Source organism: Scyliorhinus torazame, chromosome 20 (assembly GCF_047496885.1).
Source record: "Scyliorhinus torazame isolate Kashiwa2021f chromosome 20, sScyTor2.1, whole genome shotgun sequence".
NCBI lineage: Eukaryota > Metazoa > Chordata > Chondrichthyes > Carcharhiniformes > Scyliorhinidae > Scyliorhinus > Scyliorhinus torazame.
The window spans coordinates 693,174-716,463 of NC_092726.1; the positions used below are offsets into that span (position 1 = coordinate 693,174).

At 54.5% G+C, this 23,290-nt stretch overlaps 1 protein-coding gene across 2 annotated transcripts in view; it reads right to left on the reverse strand.

Moving 5' to 3' along the window:
- Window positions 1-21,224, reverse strand: part of LOC140396805 (serine/threonine-protein phosphatase 2B catalytic subunit gamma isoform-like) — a 41,623-nt gene extending 20,399 nt beyond the window's left edge. For both annotated transcript variants that reach the window (XM_072485540.1, XM_072485539.1), the window contains exons 1-3: window positions 21,074-21,224; window positions 1,049-1,246; window positions 725-849 (exon numbers count right to left, since the gene is read on the reverse strand). In XM_072485540.1, the coding sequence (XP_072341641.1) occupies window positions 725-849; window positions 1,049-1,246; window positions 21,074-21,149 (399 nt within the window). In that variant the 5' untranslated portion in view covers window positions 21,150-21,224. The remainder of the gene's footprint in view (window positions 1-724; window positions 850-1,048; window positions 1,247-21,073) is intronic.
- Between the last annotated feature and the right edge of the window lie 2,066 nt (window positions 21,225-23,290).

Sequence of the window (23,290 nt, forward strand, 5' to 3'; positions counted from 1 at the left end):
CTGTGCGGAGTCTGCACGTTCTCCGCGTGTCTGCGTGGGTTTCCTCCGGGTGCTCCGGTTTCCTCCCACAGTCCAAAGATGTGCAGGTTAGGTGGATTGGCCATGATAAATTGCCCTTAGTGTCCAAAATTGCCCTTAGTGTTGGGTGGGGTTACTGGGTTATGGGGATAGGGTGGCGGTGTGGACCTTGGGTAGGGTGCTCTTTCCAAGAGCCGGTGCAGAGCCATGGCCTCCTTCTGCACAGTAAATTCTATGATTCTATGATCTGTAAATATGTCCGCTGGTCTTCAGACATGAGCACTGCACATTAGGCCACACACTGCTCATGGCCAAGATTCATCACGGACTTGGTAAGGTGAGCAGTTCTGCTCCTTGAGCTAATTGGTCCACTCATTGAGGATCGAGTGGTCAGCACTGCACTCAAGGCAAGCCTGGAAGTCCAGTCCTGCACTTCCATGGGTTATGTGGCTCACCACATCATCCAGAGTCCTATTAACTGGCTATGATGTGGAGATGCCAGCAACACCAGGTTAAAGTCCAACAGGTTTGTTTCGAATCACTAGCTTTCGGAGCGCTGCTCCTTCCTCAGGTGCACTGCATCAACAAGATGCACTGCAGCAATTCACCAAGGATTCAGGCAGCACCTTTCAAACCATAACCTTGACCATCGAGAAGGACAAGGGCAGCAGAACAGGCACAGATGTAAAACAATTGAGAGACTCACCTCAATGCTGAAGTAGCCACGATCCACATAGTCTCCAAGGAACAGATACTGAGTGCTGCTGGGTGAGCCGCCCACTTCAAACAGTTTCATCAGGTCAAAGAACTGACCGTGAATGTCACCACACACTGAGGCGGAGAAAGTAAGAGAGCAAATTAATTGGATGCCTTTGCGTCCTTCAGAAATACACTGAGAATAACACAACTGTCCCACACGCCCCACAGTCGCTGACTCCCTCAGACCGGGAGGGGTGAGCAGGTGGGGGGAGGGAGGAACAGAGAAGGGGCGCGGGGGGGGGACGACGACAGGGACAGCAATAGCCCACACCTGTGACGGGGGCCTCCACTTCAATGAGCGTCCGTTCCTTGCGAAAGATAGCAGCTCCGTCCTCAATGATCTTGATGGCAACATCTTCCTCCAGTCTCCCTTCTTTAATAAAATGAGCCCTTAAGGCTTCGAGTTTCGGCTTGCCCTCTGAGTAGACATCTTGCATGGCGAGGCGCCGAGCCGGTGGAATGGGAACAGCTGAGAGTCAGAGAATAACCCTTATTTACCACGGAAATTCAATCCAGAACACAGATTACCGGACACACAAACAATACTGAACAAACAATACCTGCTGCACGACTGACTCTGCCAGCAACCATTCAATTCTAGACTGTGGGAGCATTGCACTATCACAGGTGAAGGAGTGATTGCTGCACTGTCAGAGGGTCAACATGTATTCCGAAACCGACAATTCAAGCGAATGAGCAGGTCATGTTCTTAATAGATATCAGGATTTTACTGTGTAAATTGCCTCCTGTATTTCCCAAGTTGGAGAAGTTTACAAAACCTAATTGGACATATCTAACCCCCTGTTGTACCCGTCATAGAATCCCTACAGTGCAGACCGAGGCCATCCAGGCCATCGAGTCTGCACCCACCCTACCATACAACCTGAAGGCTTCTCAATTCACCGGGCGGACTGCACGGATCAGGCAAAGCGACGGGTGGAGGGGTTTGCCTCCTCATCAACTGCTCCCGGTGCTTGGATGTGGCGACCCACTGTTCCCCAGACCTGGAATACCTGACCGTGAAGTGCCGCCCATATTATCTTCCACGCGAGTTCACTTCAGCCATCATGACAGCGGTCTACATCCCACCCCAGGCAGAAGTGAGGACGGCGCTGGACGAACTATACACAGTAATAAACAACTACGAAACAGAACACCCGGAGGCCTTGTTCATTGTGGCCGGAGACTTCAACAAGGCCAACCTCAAAATTTCACCAGCACATCTCCTGTCCCACCAGGGGCGACAACACTCTTGACCACTGCTACTCAAAAATCAAGGGCGCCTACCGTTCCATCCCACCAACCGCACTTTGGGAAATCAGACCATAAGACGGTGCTCCTTCTCCCAGCATACAAGCAGAAACTCAAGCGGGAGAATCCAGCTAAGAAGGTTGTGTAGTGCTGGTCCGAGGAGACAGAAGAGCTCTTGCGTGACTGCTTAGAGACAGTGGACTGGTCCATATTTAAGAACTCAGCGACCAACTTAAATGAGTATGCCACCACCGTCACAGACTTCATCAACAAATGTGTGGATGACTGCGTGTCAAAGAAAGCAGTACGTGCGTTCCCCAACTAGAAACCATGGCTCAATGGCGAGATTGACTCCCTACCGAAGAACAGATCTGAGGCGGTCAAGGCAGACAACCCTGACCTATACAAGAAATCCAGGTACGACCTCCGCAAAGCCATCCGAGATGCCAAGAGAGAATATCAAACCAAGCTAGAGTCACAGACAGACTCTCGGCGGTTGTGGCAAGGACTAAACAACATAACGGGCTACAAAGCGAAGCCGAACAGTATCTCTGGCAGCAGCGCACCCCTCCCCGATGAACTCAATGTATTTCTGTGCTCGGTTTGAGCAGGTAACCAACAATCTGCTGTCGAGTGCCCCAGCAGCCCATAATTCACCCATACCCACCATCACAGCTTCCGAAGTCAGATTGGCCTTCCAGAAAGTGAACCCTCGGAAGGCGATGGGCACGGATGGGATCCCTGGTCGTGCACTCAGAGCCTGCGCGGACCAGCTGGCAGAGGTATTCGCGGACATCTTTAACTTATCCCTACTCAACTCAGAGGTCCCCACCTGCTTCAAGTAGACCACCATCACGGTACCAAAGAAGAACCAGGCAACGTGCCTCAATGACTACCGACCAGTGGCCCTAACTTCAGTCATAATGAAGTGCTTCGAGAGGTTGATCATGAAACGCATCACCTCCATACTCCCAGACCGCCTTGATCCACTGCAATTCGCATACCACTGCAACCAGTCCACATCACACACCATTTCCCTGGCCCTACACTCATCCCCAGAGCATCTCGAGAACAAGGACTCCTACATTAGACTCCTATTTATTGACTACAGCTCTGCCTTCAACACCATAATCCCAGCCAAGCTCATATCAAAGCTCCAAAACCTAGGACTTGGCTCCCTACTCTGCAACTGGATCCTCGATTTTCTGACCAACAGACCACAATCAGTAAGAATGAACAACAACACCTCCTCCACAATATTCCTCAACACCGGGGCCCCGCAAGGCTGCGTACTTAGCCCCCTACTCTACTCCTTGTACACACACGACTGCGTGGCAAAACTTGGTTCCAGATTCACAACCTTTTGGGTGAAGTAGTTTCACCTCAACTCGGTTTTAAATCTGCCACCTCTTACTTTAAGACTTCTCTGACCTATCGTTCCAGAATGCCCCAGAAGAAGAAACATCTGCTCCACGTCTACTTTATCCGTACCTCTAATTATCTTATCCCTCAATTTGATCTCCCCTCGTTCTTCTAAACTCCAGAGAGTAGAGGCCTAAACTGTTCTCTTCCTCTGACAAACCCTCATCTCTGGAATTAACCGAATGACCTCCCCTGAATTGCCTCCAATGCCACTAACTCTTTCCTCAAATAAGGGGATCAAAACTGTGCACACTACTCCTTGGTGATTTGATGCCAATAGCACCTACAAGTCAAGTGTACCTACAGGGCGGGTGACATGCTCACTTCTGGGCAGAAGACTGCCCACGGCCTCATCTCCGTATTAATTAAAAGCTGGCAGCCGTCATTCTCAATAAATATGCCCGTAGCAGCAGTTGGCCGCTTGCACGTTCGGGACCACCACAGGAACGACCCGCACTTTGAAAAATCCTGGGACAGATCTGGATTTGGACTTAGATAGGAGAAATTTCTTCACCCAGAGAGTGGTTGGCCTGTGGAATTCGGTACCACAGAAAGCAGTTGAGGCCAAAGCACTAGGTCTTCAAGAAGCAGTTAGATATAGCTCTTGGTGCGAAGGAGATCTCTGAGAATATTTTTTTTTTTTTTTATAAATATTTTATTGAAAATTTTTGGTCAACCAACACAGTACATTGTGCATCCTTTACACAATATTATAACAACACAAATAACAATGACCTATTTTATAAACAGAAAGTGAATAAATAATAAATAACAAAAATGAAAACTAACCCTAATTGGCAACTGCCTTGTCACAAGTAACACTCTCCAAAAATATAATTTAACAGTCCAATATATAATTATCTGTCGCAACGACCTATACATATTATACAGTATATATTAACAACCCTGAGAGTCCTTCTGGTTCCTCCCCCCCCCCCCCCGATCCTGGGCTGCTGCTGCTGCCTTCTTTTTTCCATTCCATCTATCTTTCTGCGAGGTATTCGACGAACGGTTGCCACCGCCTGGTGAACCCTTGAGCCGACCCCCTTAGAACGAACTTAATCCGCTCTAGCTTTATAAACCCTGCCATGTCATTTATCCAGGTCTCCACCCCCGGGGGCTTGGCTTCTTTCCACATTAACAATATCCTGCGCCGGGCTACTAGGGACGCAAAGGCCAAAACATCGGCCTCTCTTGCCTCCTGCACTCCCGGCTCTTGTGCAACCCCAAATATAGCCAACCCCCAGCTTGGTTCGACCCGGACCCACACTACTTTTGAAAGCACCTTTGTCACCCCCATCCAAAACCCCTGTAGTGCCGGGCATGACCAAAACATATGGGTATGATTCGCTGGGCTTCTCGAGCACCTCGCACACCTATCCTCCACCCCAAAAAATTTACTGAGCCGTGCTCCAGTCATATGCGCCCTGTGTAATACCTTAAACTGAATCAGGCTTAGCCTGGCACACGAGGACGACGAGTTTACCCTGCTTAGGGCATCTGCCCACAGCCCCTCCTCGATCTCCTCCCCCAGCTCTTCTTCCCATTTCCCTTTTAGTTCATCTACCATAGTCTCCCCTTCGTCCCTCATTTCCCTATATATATCTGACACCTTACCATCCCCCACCCATGTCTTTGAGATCACTCTGTCCTGCACCTCTTGTGTCGGGAGCTGCGGGAATTCCCTCACCTGTTGCCTCGCAAAAGCCCTCAGTTGCATATACCTGAATGCATTCCCTTGGGGCAACCCATATTTCTCGGTCAGCGCTCCCAGACTCGCGAACTTCCCATCCACAAACAGATCTTTCAGTTGCGTTATTCCTGCTCTTTGCCACATTCCATATCCCCCATCCATTCCCCCCGGGGCAAACCTATGGTTGTTTCTTATCGGGGACCCCCCCAAAGCTCCAGTCTTTCCCCTATGCCGTCTCCACTGTCCCCAAATCTTCAGTGTAGCCACCACCACCGGGCTTGTGGTGTAGTTCCTCGGTGAGAACGGCAATGGGGCTGTCACCATAGCCTGTAGGCTAGTCCCCCTACAGGACGCCCTCTCTAATCTCTTCCACGCCGCTCCCTCCTCCTCTCCCATCCACTTACTCACCATTGAAATATTAGCAGCCCAATAATACTCACTTAGGCTCGGTAGTGCCAGCCCCCCCCTATCCCTGCTACGCTGTAAGAATCCCTTCCTCACTCTCGGGGTCTTCCCGGCCCACACAAAACCCATGATGCTCTTTTCAATCCTTTTTAAAAAAGCCTTCGTGATCACCACCGGGAGGCACTGAAACACAAAGAGGAATCTCGGGAGGACCACCATCTTAACCGCCTGCACCCTCCCTGCCAGTGACAGGGATACCATATCCCATCTCTTGAAATCCTCCTCCATTTGTTCCACCAACCGCGTTAAATTTAACCTATGCAATGTACCCCAATTCTTGGCTATCTGGATCCCCAGGTAACGAAAGTCCCTTGTTACCTTTCTCAACGGTAGGTCCTCTATTTCTCTACTCTGCTCCCCTGGATGCACCACAAACAACTCACTTTTCCCCATGTTCAATTTATAACCTGAAAAATCCCCAAACTCCCCAAGTATCCGCATTATTTCTGGCATCCCCTCCGCCGGGTCTGCCACGTATAGTAGCAAATCGTCCGCATACAAAGATACCCGGTGTTCTTCTCCTCCTCTAAGTACTCCCCTCCACTTCTTGGAACCCCTCAACGCTATCGCCAGGGGCTCAATCGCCAGTGCAAACAATAATGGGGACAGAGGGCATCCCTGCCTTGTCCCTCTATGGAGCCGAAAATATGCAGATCTCCGTCCATTCGTGACCACACTCGCCACTGGGGCCCTATACAACAGCTGCACCCATCTAACATACCCCTCTCCAAAACCAAATCTCCTCAACACCTCCCACAGATAATCCCACTCCACTCTATCAAATGCTTTCTCGGCATCCATCGCCACTACTATCTCCGTTTCCCCCTGTGGTGGGGCCATCATCATTACCCCTAACAGCCTCCGTATATTCGTGTTCAGCTGTCTCCCCTTCACAAACCCAGTTTGGTCCTCGTGGACCACCCCCGGGACACATTCCTCTATTCTCATTGCCATTACCTTGGCCAGGATCTTGGCATCTACATTTAGGAGGGAAATAGGTCTATAGGACCCGCATTATAGCGGGTCCTTTTCCTTCTTTAAGAGAAGCGATATCATAGAACATAGAACGATACAGCGCAGTACAGGCCCTTCGGCCCACGATGTTGCACCAAAACAAAAGCCATCTAACCTACACTATGCCATTATCATCCATATGCTTATCCAATAAACTTTTAAATGCCCTCAATGTTGGTGAGTTCACTCCTGTTGCAGGTAGGGCATTCCACGGCCTCACCACTCTTTGCGTAAAGAACCGACCTCTGACCTCTGTCCTATATCTATTACCCCTCAGTTTAAAGCTATGTCCCCTCGTGCCAGCCATTTCCAACCGCGGGAGAAGGCTCTCACTGTCCACCCTATCTAACCCCCTGATCATTTTGTATGCCTCTATTAAGTCTCCTCTTAACCTTCTTCTCTCCAACGAAAACAACCTCAAGTCCATCAGCCTTTCCTCATAAGATTTTCCCTCCATACCAGGCAACATCCTGGTAAATCTCCTCTGCACCCGCTCCAAAGCCTCCACGTCCTTCCTATAATGCGGTGACCAGAACTGTACGCAATACTCCAAATGCGACCGTACCAGAGTTCTGTACAGCTGCAACATGACCTCCCGACTCCGGAACTCAATCCCTCTACCAATAAAGGCCAACACTCCATAGGCCTTCTTCACAACCCTATCAACCTGGGTGGCAACTTTCAGGGATCTATGTACATGGACACCTAGATCCCTCTGCTCATCCACACTTTCAAGAACTTTACCATTAGCCAAATATTCCGCATTCCTGTTATTCCTTCCAAAGTGAATCACCTCACACTTCTCTACATTAAACTCCATTTGCCACCTCTCAGCCCAGCTCTGCAGCTTATCTATATCCCTCTGTAACCTGCTACATCCTTCCACACTATCGACAACACCACCGACTTTAGTATCGTCTGCAAATTTACTCACCCACCCTTCTGCGCCTTCCTCTAGGTCATTGATAAAAATGACAAACAGCAACGGCCCCAGAACAGATCCTTGTGGTACTCCACTTCTGACTGTACTCCATTCTGAACATTTCCCATCAACCACCACCCTCTGTCTTCTTTCAGCTAGCCAATTTCTGATCCACATCTCTAAATCACCCTCAATCCCCAGCCTCCATATTTTTTGCAATAGCCTACCGTGGGGAACCTTATCAAACGCTTTGCTGAAATCCATATACACCACATCAACTGCTCTACCCTCGTCGACCTGTTCAGTCACCTTCTCAAAGAACTCAATAAGGTTTGTGAGGCATGACCTATCCTTCACAAATCCATGCTGACTATCCCTGATCATATTATTCCTATCTAGATGATTATAAATCTTGTCCCTTATAATCCCCTCCAAGATTTTCCCCACTACAGACGTGAGGCTCACCGGTCTATAGTTGCCGGGGTTGTCTCTGCTCCCCTTTTTGAACAAAGGGACCACATTTGCTGTCCTCCAGTCCTCTGGCACTATTCCTGTAGCCAATGATGACATAAAAATCAAAGCCAAAGGTCCAGCAATCTCTTCCCTGGCCTCCCATAGAATCCTAGGATAAATCCCATCAGGTCCCGGGGACTTATCTATTTTCAGCCTGTCCAGAATTGCCAACACCTCTTCCCTACGTACCTCAATGCCATCTATTCTATTAGCCTGGGGCTCAGCATTCTCCTCCACAACATTATCTTTTTCCTGAGTGAATACTGACGAAAAATATTCATTTAGTATCTCGCCTATCTCTTCAGGCTCCACACACAATTTCCCATCCCTGTCCTTGACTGGTCCTACTCTTTCCCTAGTCATTCGCTTATTCCTGACATACCTATAGAAAGCTTTTGGGTTTTCCTTGATCCTTCCTGCCAAATACTTCTCATGTCCCCTCCTTGCTCGTCTTAGCTCTCTCTTTAGATCCTTCCTCGCTACCTTGTAACTATCCATCGCCCCAACCAAAACTTCACACTTCATCTTCACATAGGCCTCCTTCTTCCTCTTAACAAGAGATTCCACTTCCTTGGTAAACCACGGTTCCCTCGCTCGACGCCTTCCTCCCTGTCTGACCGGTACATACTTATCAAGAACACGCAGTAGCTGATCCTTGAACAAGCCCCACTTATCCAGTGTGCCCAACACTTGCAGCCTACTTCTCCACCTTATCCCCCCCAAGTCACGTCTAATGGCATCATAATTGCCCTTCCCCCAGCTATAACTCTTGCCCTGCGGTGTATACTTATCCCTTTCCATCATTAACGTAAATGTCACCGAATTGTGGTCACTGTCCCCAAAGTACTCTCCTACCTCCAAATCCAACACCTGGCCTGGTTCATTACCCAAAACCAAATCCAACGTGGCCTCGCCTCTTGTTGGCCTGTCAACATATTGTTTCAGGAAACCCTCCTGCACACACTGTACAAAAAACGACCCATCTATTGTACTCGAACTATATATTTTCCAGTCAATATTTGGAAAGTTAAAGTCTCCCATAATAACTACCCTGTTACTTTCGCTCATATCCAGAATCATCTTCGCCATCCTTTCCTCTACATCCCTAGAACTATTAGGAGGCCTATAAAAAACTCCCAACAGGGTGACCTCTCCTTTCCTGTTTCTAACTTCAGCCAATACTACCTCGGAAGAAGAGTCCCCATCTAGCATCCTCTCCGCCACCGTAATACTGCTCTTGACTAGCAGCGCCACACCTCCCCCTCTTTTGCCTCCTTCTCTGAGCTTACTAAAACACCTAAACCCCGGAACCTGCAACATCCATTCCTGTCCCTGCTCTATCCATGTCTCCGAAATGGCCACAACATCGAAGTCCCAGGTACCAACCCACGCTGCCAGTTCCCCTACCTTGTTTCGTATACTCCTGGCATTGAAGTAGACACACTTCAAACCACCTACCTGAACGCTGGCCCCCTCCTGCGACGTCAAATCTGTGCTCCTGACCTCTATACTCTCATTCTCCCTTACCCTAAAACTACAATCCAGGTTCCCATGCCCCTGCTGCATTAGTTTAAACCCCCCCAAAGAGCACTAACAAATCTCCCCCCCAGGATATTTGTGCCCCTCAGGTTCAGATGTAGACCATCCTGTCTGTAGAGGTCCCACCTTCCCCAGAAAGAGCCCCAGTTATCCAAAAATCTGAAACCCTCCCGCCTGCACCATCCCTGTAGCCACGTGTTTAAATGCTCTCTCTCCCTATTCCTCATCTCACTATCACGTGGCACGGGCAACAACCCAGAGATAACAACTCTGTTTGTTCTAGTTCTGAGCTTCCATCCTAGCTCCCTGAAAGCCTGCCTGACATCCTTGTCCCCTTTCCTACCTATGTCGTTGGTGCCAATGTGGACCACGACTTGGGGCTGCTCCCCCTCCCCCCTAAGGACCCGGAAAACACGATCCGAGACATCACGTACCCTTGCACCTGGGAGGCAACATACCAAACGTGAGTCTCTCACGCTCCCACAAAATCTCCTATCTGTGCCCCTGACTATATCGTTGCTTCAGACATAGTCGGGGGCAGTTGTCCCCTTTCCTTTGCCTCATTAAAGGTTCTCGTCAATACCAGGGCGAGCAAGTCCACATATTTTCTATAGAATTCAACTGGGAATCCATCCGGTCCCGGGGCCTTTCCCGCCTGCATGCTCCTAATTCCTTTCACCATTTCTTCTACCTCGATCTGTGCTCCCAGTCCCACCCTTTCCTGCTCTTCCACCTTGGGAAATTCCAGCCGATCCAAGAAGCCCATCATTCTCTCCCTCCCATCCGGGGGTTGAGCTTCATATAATTTTTTATAAAATGTCTTGAACACTCCATTCACTCTCTCCGCTCCCCGCTCCATCTCTCCTTCCTCATCCCTCACTCCCCCTATTTCCCTCGCTGCTCCCCTTTTCCTCAATTGGTGTGCCAGCAACCTGCTCGCCTTCTCCCCATATTCGTACTGTACACCCTGTGCCTTCCTCCATTGTGCCTCTGCAGTGCCCGTAGTCAGCAAGTCAAATTCTACATGTAGCCTTTGCCTTTCCCTGTACAGTCCCTCCTCCGGTGCTTCCGCATATTGTCTGTCCACCCTCAAAAGTTCTTGCAGCAACCGCTCCCGTTCCTTACTCTCCTGCTTCCCTTTATGTGCCCTTATTGATATCAGCTCCCCTCTAACCATCGCCTTCAGCGCCTCCCAGACCACTCCCACCTGGACCTCCCCATTATCATTGAGTTCCAAGTACTTTTCAATGCACCCCCTCACCCTTAGACACACCCCCTCATCTGCCATTAGTCCCATGTCCATTCTCCAGGGTGGGCGCCCTCCTGTTTCCTCCCCTATCTCCAAGTCCACCCAGTGTGGAGCGTGATCCGAAATGGCTATAGCCGTATACTCCGTTCCCCTCACCTTCGGGATCAACGCCCTTCCCAGCACAAAAAAGTCTATTCGCGAGTAGACTTTATGGACATAGGAGAAAAACGAGAACTCCTTACTCCTAGGTCTGCTAAATCTCCACGGGTCTACACCTCCCATCTGCTCCATAAAATCTTTAAGTACCTTGGCTGCTGCCGGCCTCCTTCCAGTCCTGGACTTCGACCTATCCAGCCCTGGTTCCAACACCGTATTAAAATCTCGCCCCATTATCAGCTTTCCCATCTCTAGGTCCGGAATGCGTCCTAGCATCCGCCTCATAAACTTGGCATCATCCCAGTTCGGGGCATATATGTTTACCAAAACCACCGTCTCCCCCTGTAGTTTGCCACTCACCATCACGTATCTGCCCCCGTTATCCGCCACTATAGTCTTTGCCTCGAACATTACCCGCTTCCCCACTAATATAGCCACCCCTCTGTTTTTCGCATCTAGCCCCGAATGGAACACCTGCCCCACTCATCCTTTGCGTAGCCTAACCTGGTCTATCAGTTTCAGGTGCGTTTCCTGTAACATAACCACATCTGCCTTAAGTTTCTTAAGGTGTGCGAGTACCCATGCCCTCTTTATCGGCCCGTTCAGCCCTCTCACGTTCCACGTGGTCAGCCGGGTTGGGGGGCTTCCTACCCCCCCCCTGTCGATTAGCCATCCCCTTTTTCCAGCTCCTCACCCGGTTCCCACGCAGCTGTATCTCCCCCAGGCGGTGCACCCCCGCCCATCCCCTCCCATACCAGCTCCCCCCTCTCCCCAGCAGCAGCAACCCAGTAATTCCCCCCTCCCACCCCCCCCGCTAGATCCCCCGCTAGCGTAATTACTCCCCCCATGTTGCACCCAGAAGTCAGCAAACTCTGGCCGACCTCGGCTTCCCCCCGTGACCTCGGCTTGCACCGTGCGACGCCCCCTCCTTCCTGCTTCTCTATTCCCGCCATGATTATCATAGCGCGGGAACCAAGCCCGCGCTTCTCCCTTGGCCCCGCCCCAAATGGCCAACGCCCCATCTCCTCCACCTCCCCTCCTCACCACCTGTGGGAGAAAAGTTACCACATCGCAGGATTAGTACATAAAACTCCTCTTTCCCCCCTTTTTAACCCACCTCTTCGCCCCCCACATTCGCCCCACCACTTTGTTCAAACGTTCTTTTTAATAACCCGCTCATTCCAGTTTTTCTTCCACAATAAAAGTCCACGCTTCATCCGCCGTCTCAAAGTAGTGGTGCCTTCCTCGATATGTGACCCACAGTCTTGCCGGTTGCAGCATTCCAAATTTTATCATCTTTTTATGAAGCACCGCCTTGGCCCGATTAAAGCTCGCCCTCCTTCTCGCCACCTCCGCACACCAGTCTTGATAAACGCGGATCACCGCGTTCTCCCATTTACTGCTCCGAGTTTTCTTTGCCCATCTGAGGACCATTTCTCTATCCTTAAAACGGAGGAATCTCACCACTATGGCTCTGGGAATTTCTCCTGCTCTCGGTCCTCGCGCCATCACTCGGTATGCTCCCTCCACCTCCAACGGACCCGCCGGGGCCTCCGCTCCCATTAACGAGTGCAGCATCGTGCTCACATATGCCCCGACGTCCGCTCCCTCCGCACTTTCAGGAAGACCAAGAATCCTCAGGTTGTTCCTCCTTGCGTTGTTCTCCAGTGCCTCCAACCTTTCCACACATCGTTTCTGATGTGCCTCATGCGTCTCCGTCTTCACCACCAGGTCCTGTATGTCGTCCTCATTCTCGGCTGCCTTTGCCTTCACGACCCGAAGCTCCCGCTCCTGGGTCTTTTGTTCCTCCTTTAGCCCTTCGATCGCCTGTAGTATCGGGGCCAACAGCTCTTTCTTCATTTCCTTTTTGAGCTCTTCCACACAGCATTTCAAGAACTCTTGTTGTTCAGGGCCCCATGCTAAACTGCCACCTTCCGACGCCATCTTGGTTTTTGCTTGCCTTCCTTGCCGCTGTTCTAAAGGATCCACTGCAATCCGGCCACTTTCTCCTCCTTTTTCCATCCGTATCCAGAGGGGATTCCCTTCTGGTTTACCGCACAGTGTTTTTAGCCGTCAAAATTGCCATTGGGGCTCCTATCAAGAGCCCAAAAGTCCGTTTCACCGGGAGCTGCCGAAACGTGCGACTCAGCTGGTCATCGCCGCACCCGGAAGCGCTCTCTGAGAATATTTACTAAACCCGCCTCATAACATATACCAGATCTAAGATATCATGTTCCCTGGTTGGCTCCATGGTGCAGTGGGGCGGCTGGGTGACACAGTGGTTAGCACTGCAGCCTCACAGCGCCAGGGACCCGGGTTTGATTCCCGACTTGGGTCACTGCCTGTGCGGAGTCTGCACATCCTCCCCCCATGTCTGCACGATTTCCTCCGGGTGCTCCGGTTTCCGCCCACAGTCCAAAGACGTGCAGGTTAGGTGGATGTGCCGTGATCAATTGCCCTCAGTGTCCAAAGGGTTATTGGGGGTTACTGGATAAGGTGGAGGCGTGGGCTTAAGTAGGGTGCTCTTTCCAAGAGCCGGTGCAGATTCAAGGGGCCGAATGCCATCTTCTGCAATATATATTCTAATCTGAAACCCTGCCCCTTGCACCACCTTTCCAGCCACATATTCATCCGACATATCCTGCTATTTCTACTCTGACTGGCACATGGCACAGGTAGGGATCCTGAGATCACTGAGGTCTTACTTTTCAACTCACTTCCTAACTTCCTATATTTGGCATACAAAGAACAAAGAAATGTACAGCACAGGAACAGGCCCTTCGGCCCTCCAAGCCCGTGCCGACCATGCTGCCCGACTAAACTACAATCTTCTACACTTCCTGGGTCCGTATCCCTCTATTCCCATCCTATTCATGTATTTGTCAAGATGCCCCTTAAATGTCCCTATCGTCCCTGCTTCCACCACCTCCTCCGGCAGCGAGTTCCAGGCACCCACTACCCTCGCATCTCGGACCTCATCCCTTTTTTTTACCTATGTTGTTGGTACCGATGTGTACCATGACCACTGGCTATTCACCCTCCCCCTCCAGAATGTCCTTTTCTTTGTGAAAAATATTTTTATTCTCCATTTTCTTCAGAATTTACCCCCATCAACAAACAGTAAACGGTAACGAATACAATGTCAATCCCCCTACCAACAACAACGATCCCATCCTCCCACCCCCCCAAACGGCCCACCTGACAATATAGGCATCAAATAAAACTCAACCTCCCAAGGAGGATAAAAGGAAAAGGAATCAGGAGACGCCCCTGGTCACCGTTGACACATATAGTCCACCCCCCACCCCCCCCCCCCTAATATTCGATGCCATCCAATCCACGAAAGAGTACCGTGAATGGCATCCCCCCCAGACTCCTCCCCTCCACTTCCTCTTGTAAACTCCTCCCCCCAACCTCGGGTTCTTCCCCCAACTTTTCACCCCGGCTAGACTCACCGAAATCTGTTCTACCAGGCTCCAATGGCCGCAGCCCCTCCCCTCACTCCTGTTCACTGGCTGGGAGGCCCCCGCCCAGGTCTCCTTCCTTGCCCGGTCCCAGGAAAACCAAGAAATCCCCTTTAGCACACAACCCCAGCATGAACACCCAAGCACCAAAGAACTATCATTGCAAATGAAAGTCCCAACTCTTCCCTTGTCCAAATACACAGCGTTGACTCATTTAGTACACACACCAACACTCAGTGACAAAATAAAGTTACGTGAGGCGACATCGGTACACGATTCCCTCTCAGTCCCACTTCTGTCACAGTCCTTCTGCCTTCGCAAACTCCTCCCCGCTTCCGCCGTCCCAAAATAAAAGTCCTATGATTTGTAGGTCACCCTCAACTTAGCTGGATATAATACTATGCCGCACCTTGCCGGTGTACAGTGCCTTCTTCACCTGGCTGAAGGTCGCCCGCCTCCTCGCCAACTCCACCGTAAAGTCCTGGTATATACGTATACCAGCTCCAGCCCACTGCACCACCCGCTTCTGCTTTGCCCAGCACAGGACCTTCTCCTTCACGCTGTACCCAAGGAAACACAGTTACTACTCTTGGCGGCTCACTCGCCTTTGGTATAGGTCTCCACGACCGATGAGCCTGATCCAGTTCGTATCGAGAGGGATCGTCCCCCTCCCCCAATAGCTCCACCAACATCGTGGCAAAATACTCCATCGGCCTCGGGCTTTCCACTCCTTCGGGCAGACCCACAATCCTCAGATTCTGCCGCCTGGATCTGTTTTCCAGGCCTTCCATTTTGGCTCACAGACCCTTGTTGGTCTCTGTCACCTTCCGCAACTCCTTCCCCATCGAGGGAAGTTGATCACTGTGCTGCGATAATACCTCTTCCACTTCCTTCAGTGTCTCACCTTGCTCCCGCACCTCCGCCGCTGCGCTTGATACCGCCGCCCTCACCGGGGCAATTGCCTCCTCCACCAGCACTTTCAATACCGCCCCCATCTCCTTCTTCATCGCTTCCATGTGTTTTATGAACTGTTTTTCCAAGTTCCACAACCATCGCCTTGGTCATTTCTTCTGCTGAGGGCGATGCGGCCTCCCCTGGTGCTCCAGCCTCCGCTTTCCTTACAGTTCCTGCGCTGACTTTTCCACTCACCGGCGGACTTTCATTAACCCCCTTTTTCACGGCTGTTTTTTTCCCAAGCTTGGACATTTCTCCTCCCGATGCCTTCTTACAGCTTTTTCAGGCTCCGTTGTCCCTGGGATAAAACCAGAATTTCTATTTGCGAGCGGGAGCCCTCCAGTGTGCGGCTGCCTCCCGCCCGCAGTCATCGGAAGTCCACCCTCCAGAATGTCCTTTAACTACTGACAAGAACAATACAACACAGGAACAGGCCCTTCAAGCCTGTACCGGTCCATAACACTTCCTTGTGCCGTATCCCTGTATACCCATTTAGTCAAGGTGCCTTTTGGACGCCGTTAATGTATCCGCTTCCACAACCCCCCTTGGCAACGCGTTTCATCCTTGACCCCAGTGGCACCAGGGAGGCAACATAGCACCTTGGAATCCATGTGATGGCCACAGAAAAGCATATTGATTCCTCTGACAATTGAATCCCCTATAACTATTGCATTAATTCTGTTAAGAATGAGAAGTGATCTCACTAAAAACCGCTAGATGTCTGAGAAGCAGATACTGAGAGATTGTTTCCTCACGGACTCCCTCTCGCTCTCTCGAGCTCACTCACAGTTAGTCTCAGAACTGATCATTGAGGACTGAGAAAGAAAATTCTTCACTCCAGAGTTGCAGTTTAGAGCGATAGGACAGTGGAATTGTGCAAATCAGCAAAGTTTTGATTGAATGTTGCAAGAGGATCGGAGGGCGGAACACTGTTCCCCACTGCCCCCCTGTCCACTCCCACCTCTCCTCCACCCACAGCCCCACCACCCACCATCCCCCCCAATCGCCCCACCTCACATCCAACTCCAAACAATCCCACCATCCCCATTTCAAACCCGAAATACTGCCACCTCATCAAACCCACGTCACCATCACTGACCCACAGTCCCCCCCCATACCCACCGACACCCCATCACCCATCCACCCCCCTCCCATCACCCACCCACACCCCCTTCACCCACCCACACCCCCTTCACCCACCCCCTCTTCACCCACACACCCCCTCACCCACCCACACCCTCTCACCCACACACACGCCCTCACCCACACACACGCCCTCACCCACACACACGCCCTCACCCACACACACGCCCTCACCCACCCACACGCCCTCACCCACCCACACGCCCTCACCCACCCACACCCCTTCACCCACCCCCACCCCATCACCCACCCCCTTCACCCACCCACACCCCCTTCACCCACCCACACCCTCACCCACCCACACCCCCTTCACCCACCCACACCCCCTTCACCCACCCACACCCCCTTCACCCACCCACACCCCCTTCACCCACCCACACCCCCTTCACCCACCCACACCCCCTTCACCCACCCACACCCCCTTCACCCACCCACACCCCCTTCACCCACCCACACCCCCTTCACCCACCCACACCCCCTTCACCCACCCACACCCCCTTCACCCACCCACACCCCCTTCACCCACCCACACCCCCTTCACCCACCCACACCCCCTTCACCCACCCACACCCCCTTCACCCACCCACACCCCCTTCACCCACCCACACCCCTTCACCCACCCACACCCCTTCACCCACCCACACCCCTTCACCCACCCACACCCCCTTCACCGACTCACACCCCCTTCACCCACCCACACCCCCTTCACCCACCCACACCCCCTCATCCACTCACACCCCTTTCACCCACCCACACCCCCTTCACCCACCCACACCCCCATCACCCACCCACACCCCCTTCACCGACTCACACCCCCTTCACCCACCCACCCCCCCTTCCCCCACCCCCTCTTCACCCACACACACCCTCACCCACCCACACCCCCTCACACCCCCTTCACCCACCCCCTCTTCACCCACACCCCCTCACCCACACACACCCCCTCTTCACCCACACCCCTCACCCACCCACACCCCCTCTTCACCCACACCCCCCTCATCCACCCACACCCCCTCATCCACCCACACCCCCTCACCCGCTCACACCCCTTCACCCACCCCCACCCCATCACCCACCCCCTTCACCCACCCACATCCCCTCTTCACCCACACCCCCCCATCCACCCACACCCCCTCACCCACCCACAACCCCTTATCCACCCACACCCCCTTCACCCACCCACACCCCCTCTTCACCCACACCCCCCCTCATCCATCCACACCCCCTCACCCACCCACACCCCCTCATCCACCCACACCCCCTTCACCCACCCACACCCCCTTCACCCACCCACACCCCCTTCACCCACCCACACCCCCTCACCCACCCACACCCCTTCACCCACCCACACCCCCTCACCCACCCACACCCCCTCACCCACCCACACCCCCTTCACCCACCCACACCCCCTTCACCCACCCACACCCCCTTCACCCACCCACACCCCCTTCACCCACCCACACCCCCTCTTCACCCACACCCCCTCATCCACCCACACCCCCTTCACCCACCCACACCCCCTCACCCACCCACACCCCCTCACCCACCCACACCCCCTCGCCCACCCACACCCCCTTCACCCACCCACACCCCCTTCACCCACCCACACCCCCTTCACCCGCCCACACCCCCATCACCCGCCCACACCCCCATCAACCACCCTCACCCCCTTCACCCACCCTCACCCTTCACCCACCCACACACCCTTCACCCACCCACACCCCCTTCACCCACCCACACCCCCTTCACCCACCCACACCCCCATCACCCGCCCACACCCCCTTCACCCACCCTCACCCTTCACCCACCCACACACCCTTCACCCGCCCACACCCCCATCACCCGCCCACACCCCCATCAACCACCCTCACCCCCTTCACCCACCCTCACCCCCTTCACCCACCCTCACCCTTCACCCACCCACACCCCCTTCACCCACCCACACCCCCTTCACCCACTCACACCCCCTTCACCCACTCACACCCCCTTCACCCACTCACACCCCCTTCACCCACCCACACCCCCTTCACCCACCCACACCCCCTCACCCACCCACACCCCCTCTTCACCCACACCCCCTCTTCACCCACACCCCCTCTTCACCCACACCCCCTCTTCACCCACCCACACCCCCTTCACCCACCCACACCCCCTTCACCCACTCACACCCCCTTCACCCACTCACACCCCCTTCACCCACTCACACCCCCTTCACCCACCCACACCCCCTCTTCACCCACACCCCCTTCACCCACTCACACCCCTTTCACCCACCCACACCCCCTTCACCCACCCACACCCCCATCACCCACCTACACCCCCTTCACCGACTCACACCCCCTTCACCCACCCACTCCCCCTTCACCCACTCACACCCCCTTCACCCACTCACACCCTCACCCACACACACCCCATCACCCACCCCCTTCACCCTCCCACACCCCCCCACACCCCCTCTTCACCCACACCCCTCACCCACCCACACCCCCTCTTCACCCACACCCCCTCACCCACTCACACCCCTTCACCCACCCACACCCCCTTCACCCACTCACACCCCCTTCACCCACCCACACCCCCTTCACCCACTCACACCCCCTTCACCCACCCACACCCCCTCTTCACCCACACCCCCCCTCACCCACCCACACCCCCTCATCCATCCACACCCCCTCACCCGCCCACACCCCCTCACCCGCTCACACCCCCTTCACCCACCCACACCCCCTCTTCACCCACACCCCCCCTCATCCATCCACCCCCCCTCATCCGCCCACACCCCCTCACCCGCTCACACCCCCTTCACCCACCCACACCCCCTCACCCACCCACACCCCCTCACCCACCCACACCCCCTTCACCCACCCACACCCCCTCATCCATCCACACCCCCTCACCCACCCACACCCCCTCACCCGCTCACACCCCCTTCACCCACCCACACCCCCTCTTCACCCACACCCCCCCTCATCCATCCACCCCCCCTCATCCACCCACACCCCCTCACACCCCCTTCACCCACCCACACCCCCTCACCCACCCACACCCCCTTCACCCACCCACACCCCCTCATCCATCCACACCCCCTCACCCACCCACACCCCCTTCACCCACCCACACCCCCTTCACCCCCTCACCCACCCACACCCCCTTCACCCACCCACACCCCCTTCACCCACCCACACCCCCTTCACCCCCTCACCCACCCACACCCCCTTCACCCACCCACACCCCCTCACCCACCCACACCCCCTTCACCCACCCACACCCCCTTCACCCCCCCACACCCCTTCACCCACCCACACCCCTTCACCCACCCACACCCCTTCACCCACCCACACCCCTTCACCCACCCACACCCCCTTTACCCACCCACACCCCTTCACCCACCCACACCCCCTTCACCCACCCACACCCCCTTCACCCACCCACACCCCCTTCACCCCCTCACCCACCCACACCCCCTTCACCCACCCACACCCCCTCACCCACCCACACCCCCTTCACCCACCCACACCCCCTTCACCCCCCCACACCCCTTCACCCACCCACACCCCTTCACCCACCCACACCCCTTCACCCACCCACACCCCCTCATCCACCCACACCCCCTCACCCACCCACACCCCCTTTACCCACCCACACCCCTTCACCCCCCCACACCCCCTTCACCCCCCCACACCCCCTCACCCACCCTTCACCCACTCACACCCCCTCACCCACCCACACCCCCTCACCCACCCACACCCCCTTCACCCACCCACACCCCCTTCACCCCCCCACACCCCTTCACCCACCCACACCCCCTTCACCCACCCACACCCCCTTCACCCACCCACACCCCCTCATCCACCCACACCCCCTTCACCCACCCACACCCCCTTCACCCACCCACACCCCCTTCACCCACCCACACCCCCTTCACCCACCCACACCCCCTTCACCCACCCACACCCCCTCATCCACCCACACCCCTTCACCCACCCACACCCCCTTCACCCACCCACACCCCCTTCACCCACCCACACCCCCTCATCCACCCACACCCCCTTCACCCACCCACACCCCCTTCACCGACTCACACCCCCTCACACCCCCATCACCCCCTTCACCCCCCCACACCCCTTCACCCCCCCACACCCCCTCACCCCCCCACACCCCCTTCACCCCCCCACACCCCCTTCACCCACCCACACCCCCTCATCCACCCACACCCCTTCACCCACCCACACCCCCTTCACCCACCCACACCCCCTTCACCCACCCACACCCCCTCATCCACCCACACCCCCTTCACCCACCCACACCCCCTTCACCCACCCACACCCACTCACACCCCCATCACCCCCTTCACCCCCCCACACCCCTTCACCCCCCCACACCCCCTCACCCCCCCACACCCCCTTCACCCCCCCACACCCCCTTCACCCCCCCACCCACCCACACCCCCTTCACCCACCCACACCCCCCTCACCCCCTCAGCTACCCTCACCCTCCCCTCCGGTCGGTACCTTTCACCACTCTTTCGACGGTGGAGTGAGTTGGCTGAACCAGGGCCTGAATCACAGTCTCCGCGGTGGTAGCCATGGCCGGGCGGCGCGTCTGCACCGAGGAAGCGGCCGCTGCTGCCGGGCTGTCCGGCCTGGGCCGCCCCTTGGCGCCTGCGCACTGCCCGCCGGGACCTGTAGTCCGTGCGCTGAACTACAGCTCCCGGCCTGCCCCGCGGCGCGCACCACCAGCCGGGACCTGTTGACCACGCGCTGAACGACTGTTGCCGGCCAGCCCCACGCCGTGCACTGCCCGCCGGGAACTGTAGTCCACGCGCTGAACTACAGCTCTCGGCCTGCCCCGCGCCGCGCACTGCCCGCCGGGAACTGTAGTCCACGCGCTGAACTACAGCTCTCGGCCTGCCCCGCGCCACGCACGGCCCGCCGGGATCTGTAGTTCCTGCGCTGAACCTGGAACGCAGCAGCCAATCAAGAAGACCGGGTTCCACGCATGCTCAGATATCCTCCGCATTGTTACTTTGGATGTTGCACAAAAGTATCAGCCCCTCCCCCTTGTTCTAGTCCCGCCCCTTTCTGCGGCCCCGCCCCAGCATCTTCACTGGAGGCCATTCGGCCCCTCCAGCCAGGACCACCATTGATGAGTTTAGGCATCAGCTGCACTCTCTTGGGTCCTTCAATGTCCATAAATCCTCAGCTCTCTGGGGCAGCCAATTCCAGTCCTGCACCACCCTAGACCATTGCAGTGAGACTTCCTCACTCTCCCCATCCACACAGCAGGAGAACCTCCCCCGTGGCTATGCACAGTCCTCACAGAATCATAAAACATACAGTGCAGAAGGAGGCCATTCGGCCCATCGAGTCTGCACTGGCCCTTGGAAACAGCATCCTACCTAAGTCCACCTATCCCCGTAACCCCACCTAAGCTTTTTGGCCACGAAAGGCAATTTATCACAGCCAATCCACCTAACCTGCACATTTTTGGACTGTGGGAGGAAACCGGAGCATCCGGACAAAACCCACACAGACACGGGGAGAACGAGCACAGTCCGCACAGACAGTGATCCAAGTCGGGAATTGAACCCAGGACCCTGGAGCTGTGAAGCTACAGTGCTAACCACTGTGCTACCATGTCACCCACTTTTTTGGATGATGATCTAATTCCCTCTTGAAGGCCTTGATTGAACTTGACTCCACCATTCAAGGCAGTGCATCTCACACTTTTTTCAATTATAAATTTAGAGTACCCAATTCATTTTTTTTTTCCAATTAAGGGTCAATTCAGCGTGACTAATCAGCACATCTTTAGGTGTGGGGATGAGGCCCACGCAGACATAGGGAGACTGTGCGAACTGCACATGGACAGTGACCCGGGGTCGGGATCGAACCATTGCACCACTCACAATGCATCCCCATCAGAACCGCTCTGTGTTTAAAAAGGTTTTCCTCATGTCGCCATTGCTTCTTCTTAACTATTTTGCCAACAATAAGAACAGTTTCTGTCAAGACCCCTCCTGATATTGAAAACCTCTATCACTCTAAACCTTCAAAACAGCCACAACTTCTGGAATATATCTGCGTAACTGAAGTTCCTCATCACTGGAACCATTCTCATGAATGATTTAGCTATGAGGAGCGGTTGAATAAACTCGGTTTGTTCTCACTGGAATGACGGAGGTTGAGGGGTGACCTGATAGAGGTCTACAAAATTATGAGGGGCATAGACAGAGTGGATAGTCAGAGGCTTTTCCCCAGGGTAGAGGGGTCAATTACTAGGGGGCATACGTCTCAGGTGCGAGGGGGAAGGTTTAGAGATGTACGAGGCAAGTTTTTTACACAGCGGGTAGTGGGTGCCTGGAACTCACTGCCAGAGGAGGTGGTGGAAGCAGGGACGATAGTGACTTTTAAGGGGCATCTTGACAAATACATGAATAGGATGGGAATAGAGGGATACGGACCCAGGACGTGTAGAAGATTTTACTTCAGTCGGGCAGCATGGTCGGCACGGGCTTGGAGGGCCAAAGGGCCTGTTCCTGTGCTGTACTTTTCTTTGTTCTTTGTTCTTGAATCTTTACTGCATCCTCTCTGAGGCACGATCAATTGGACAAAGACGATAGTGGAATCCAACTGAGGCTTTATTGCTATCAGATGTGTGGCCTCTCAGAGCAGCTGGCGAAATGGCTGCTGGCTGGAGGACATGCATATTTATACCCTGCCTCCTGG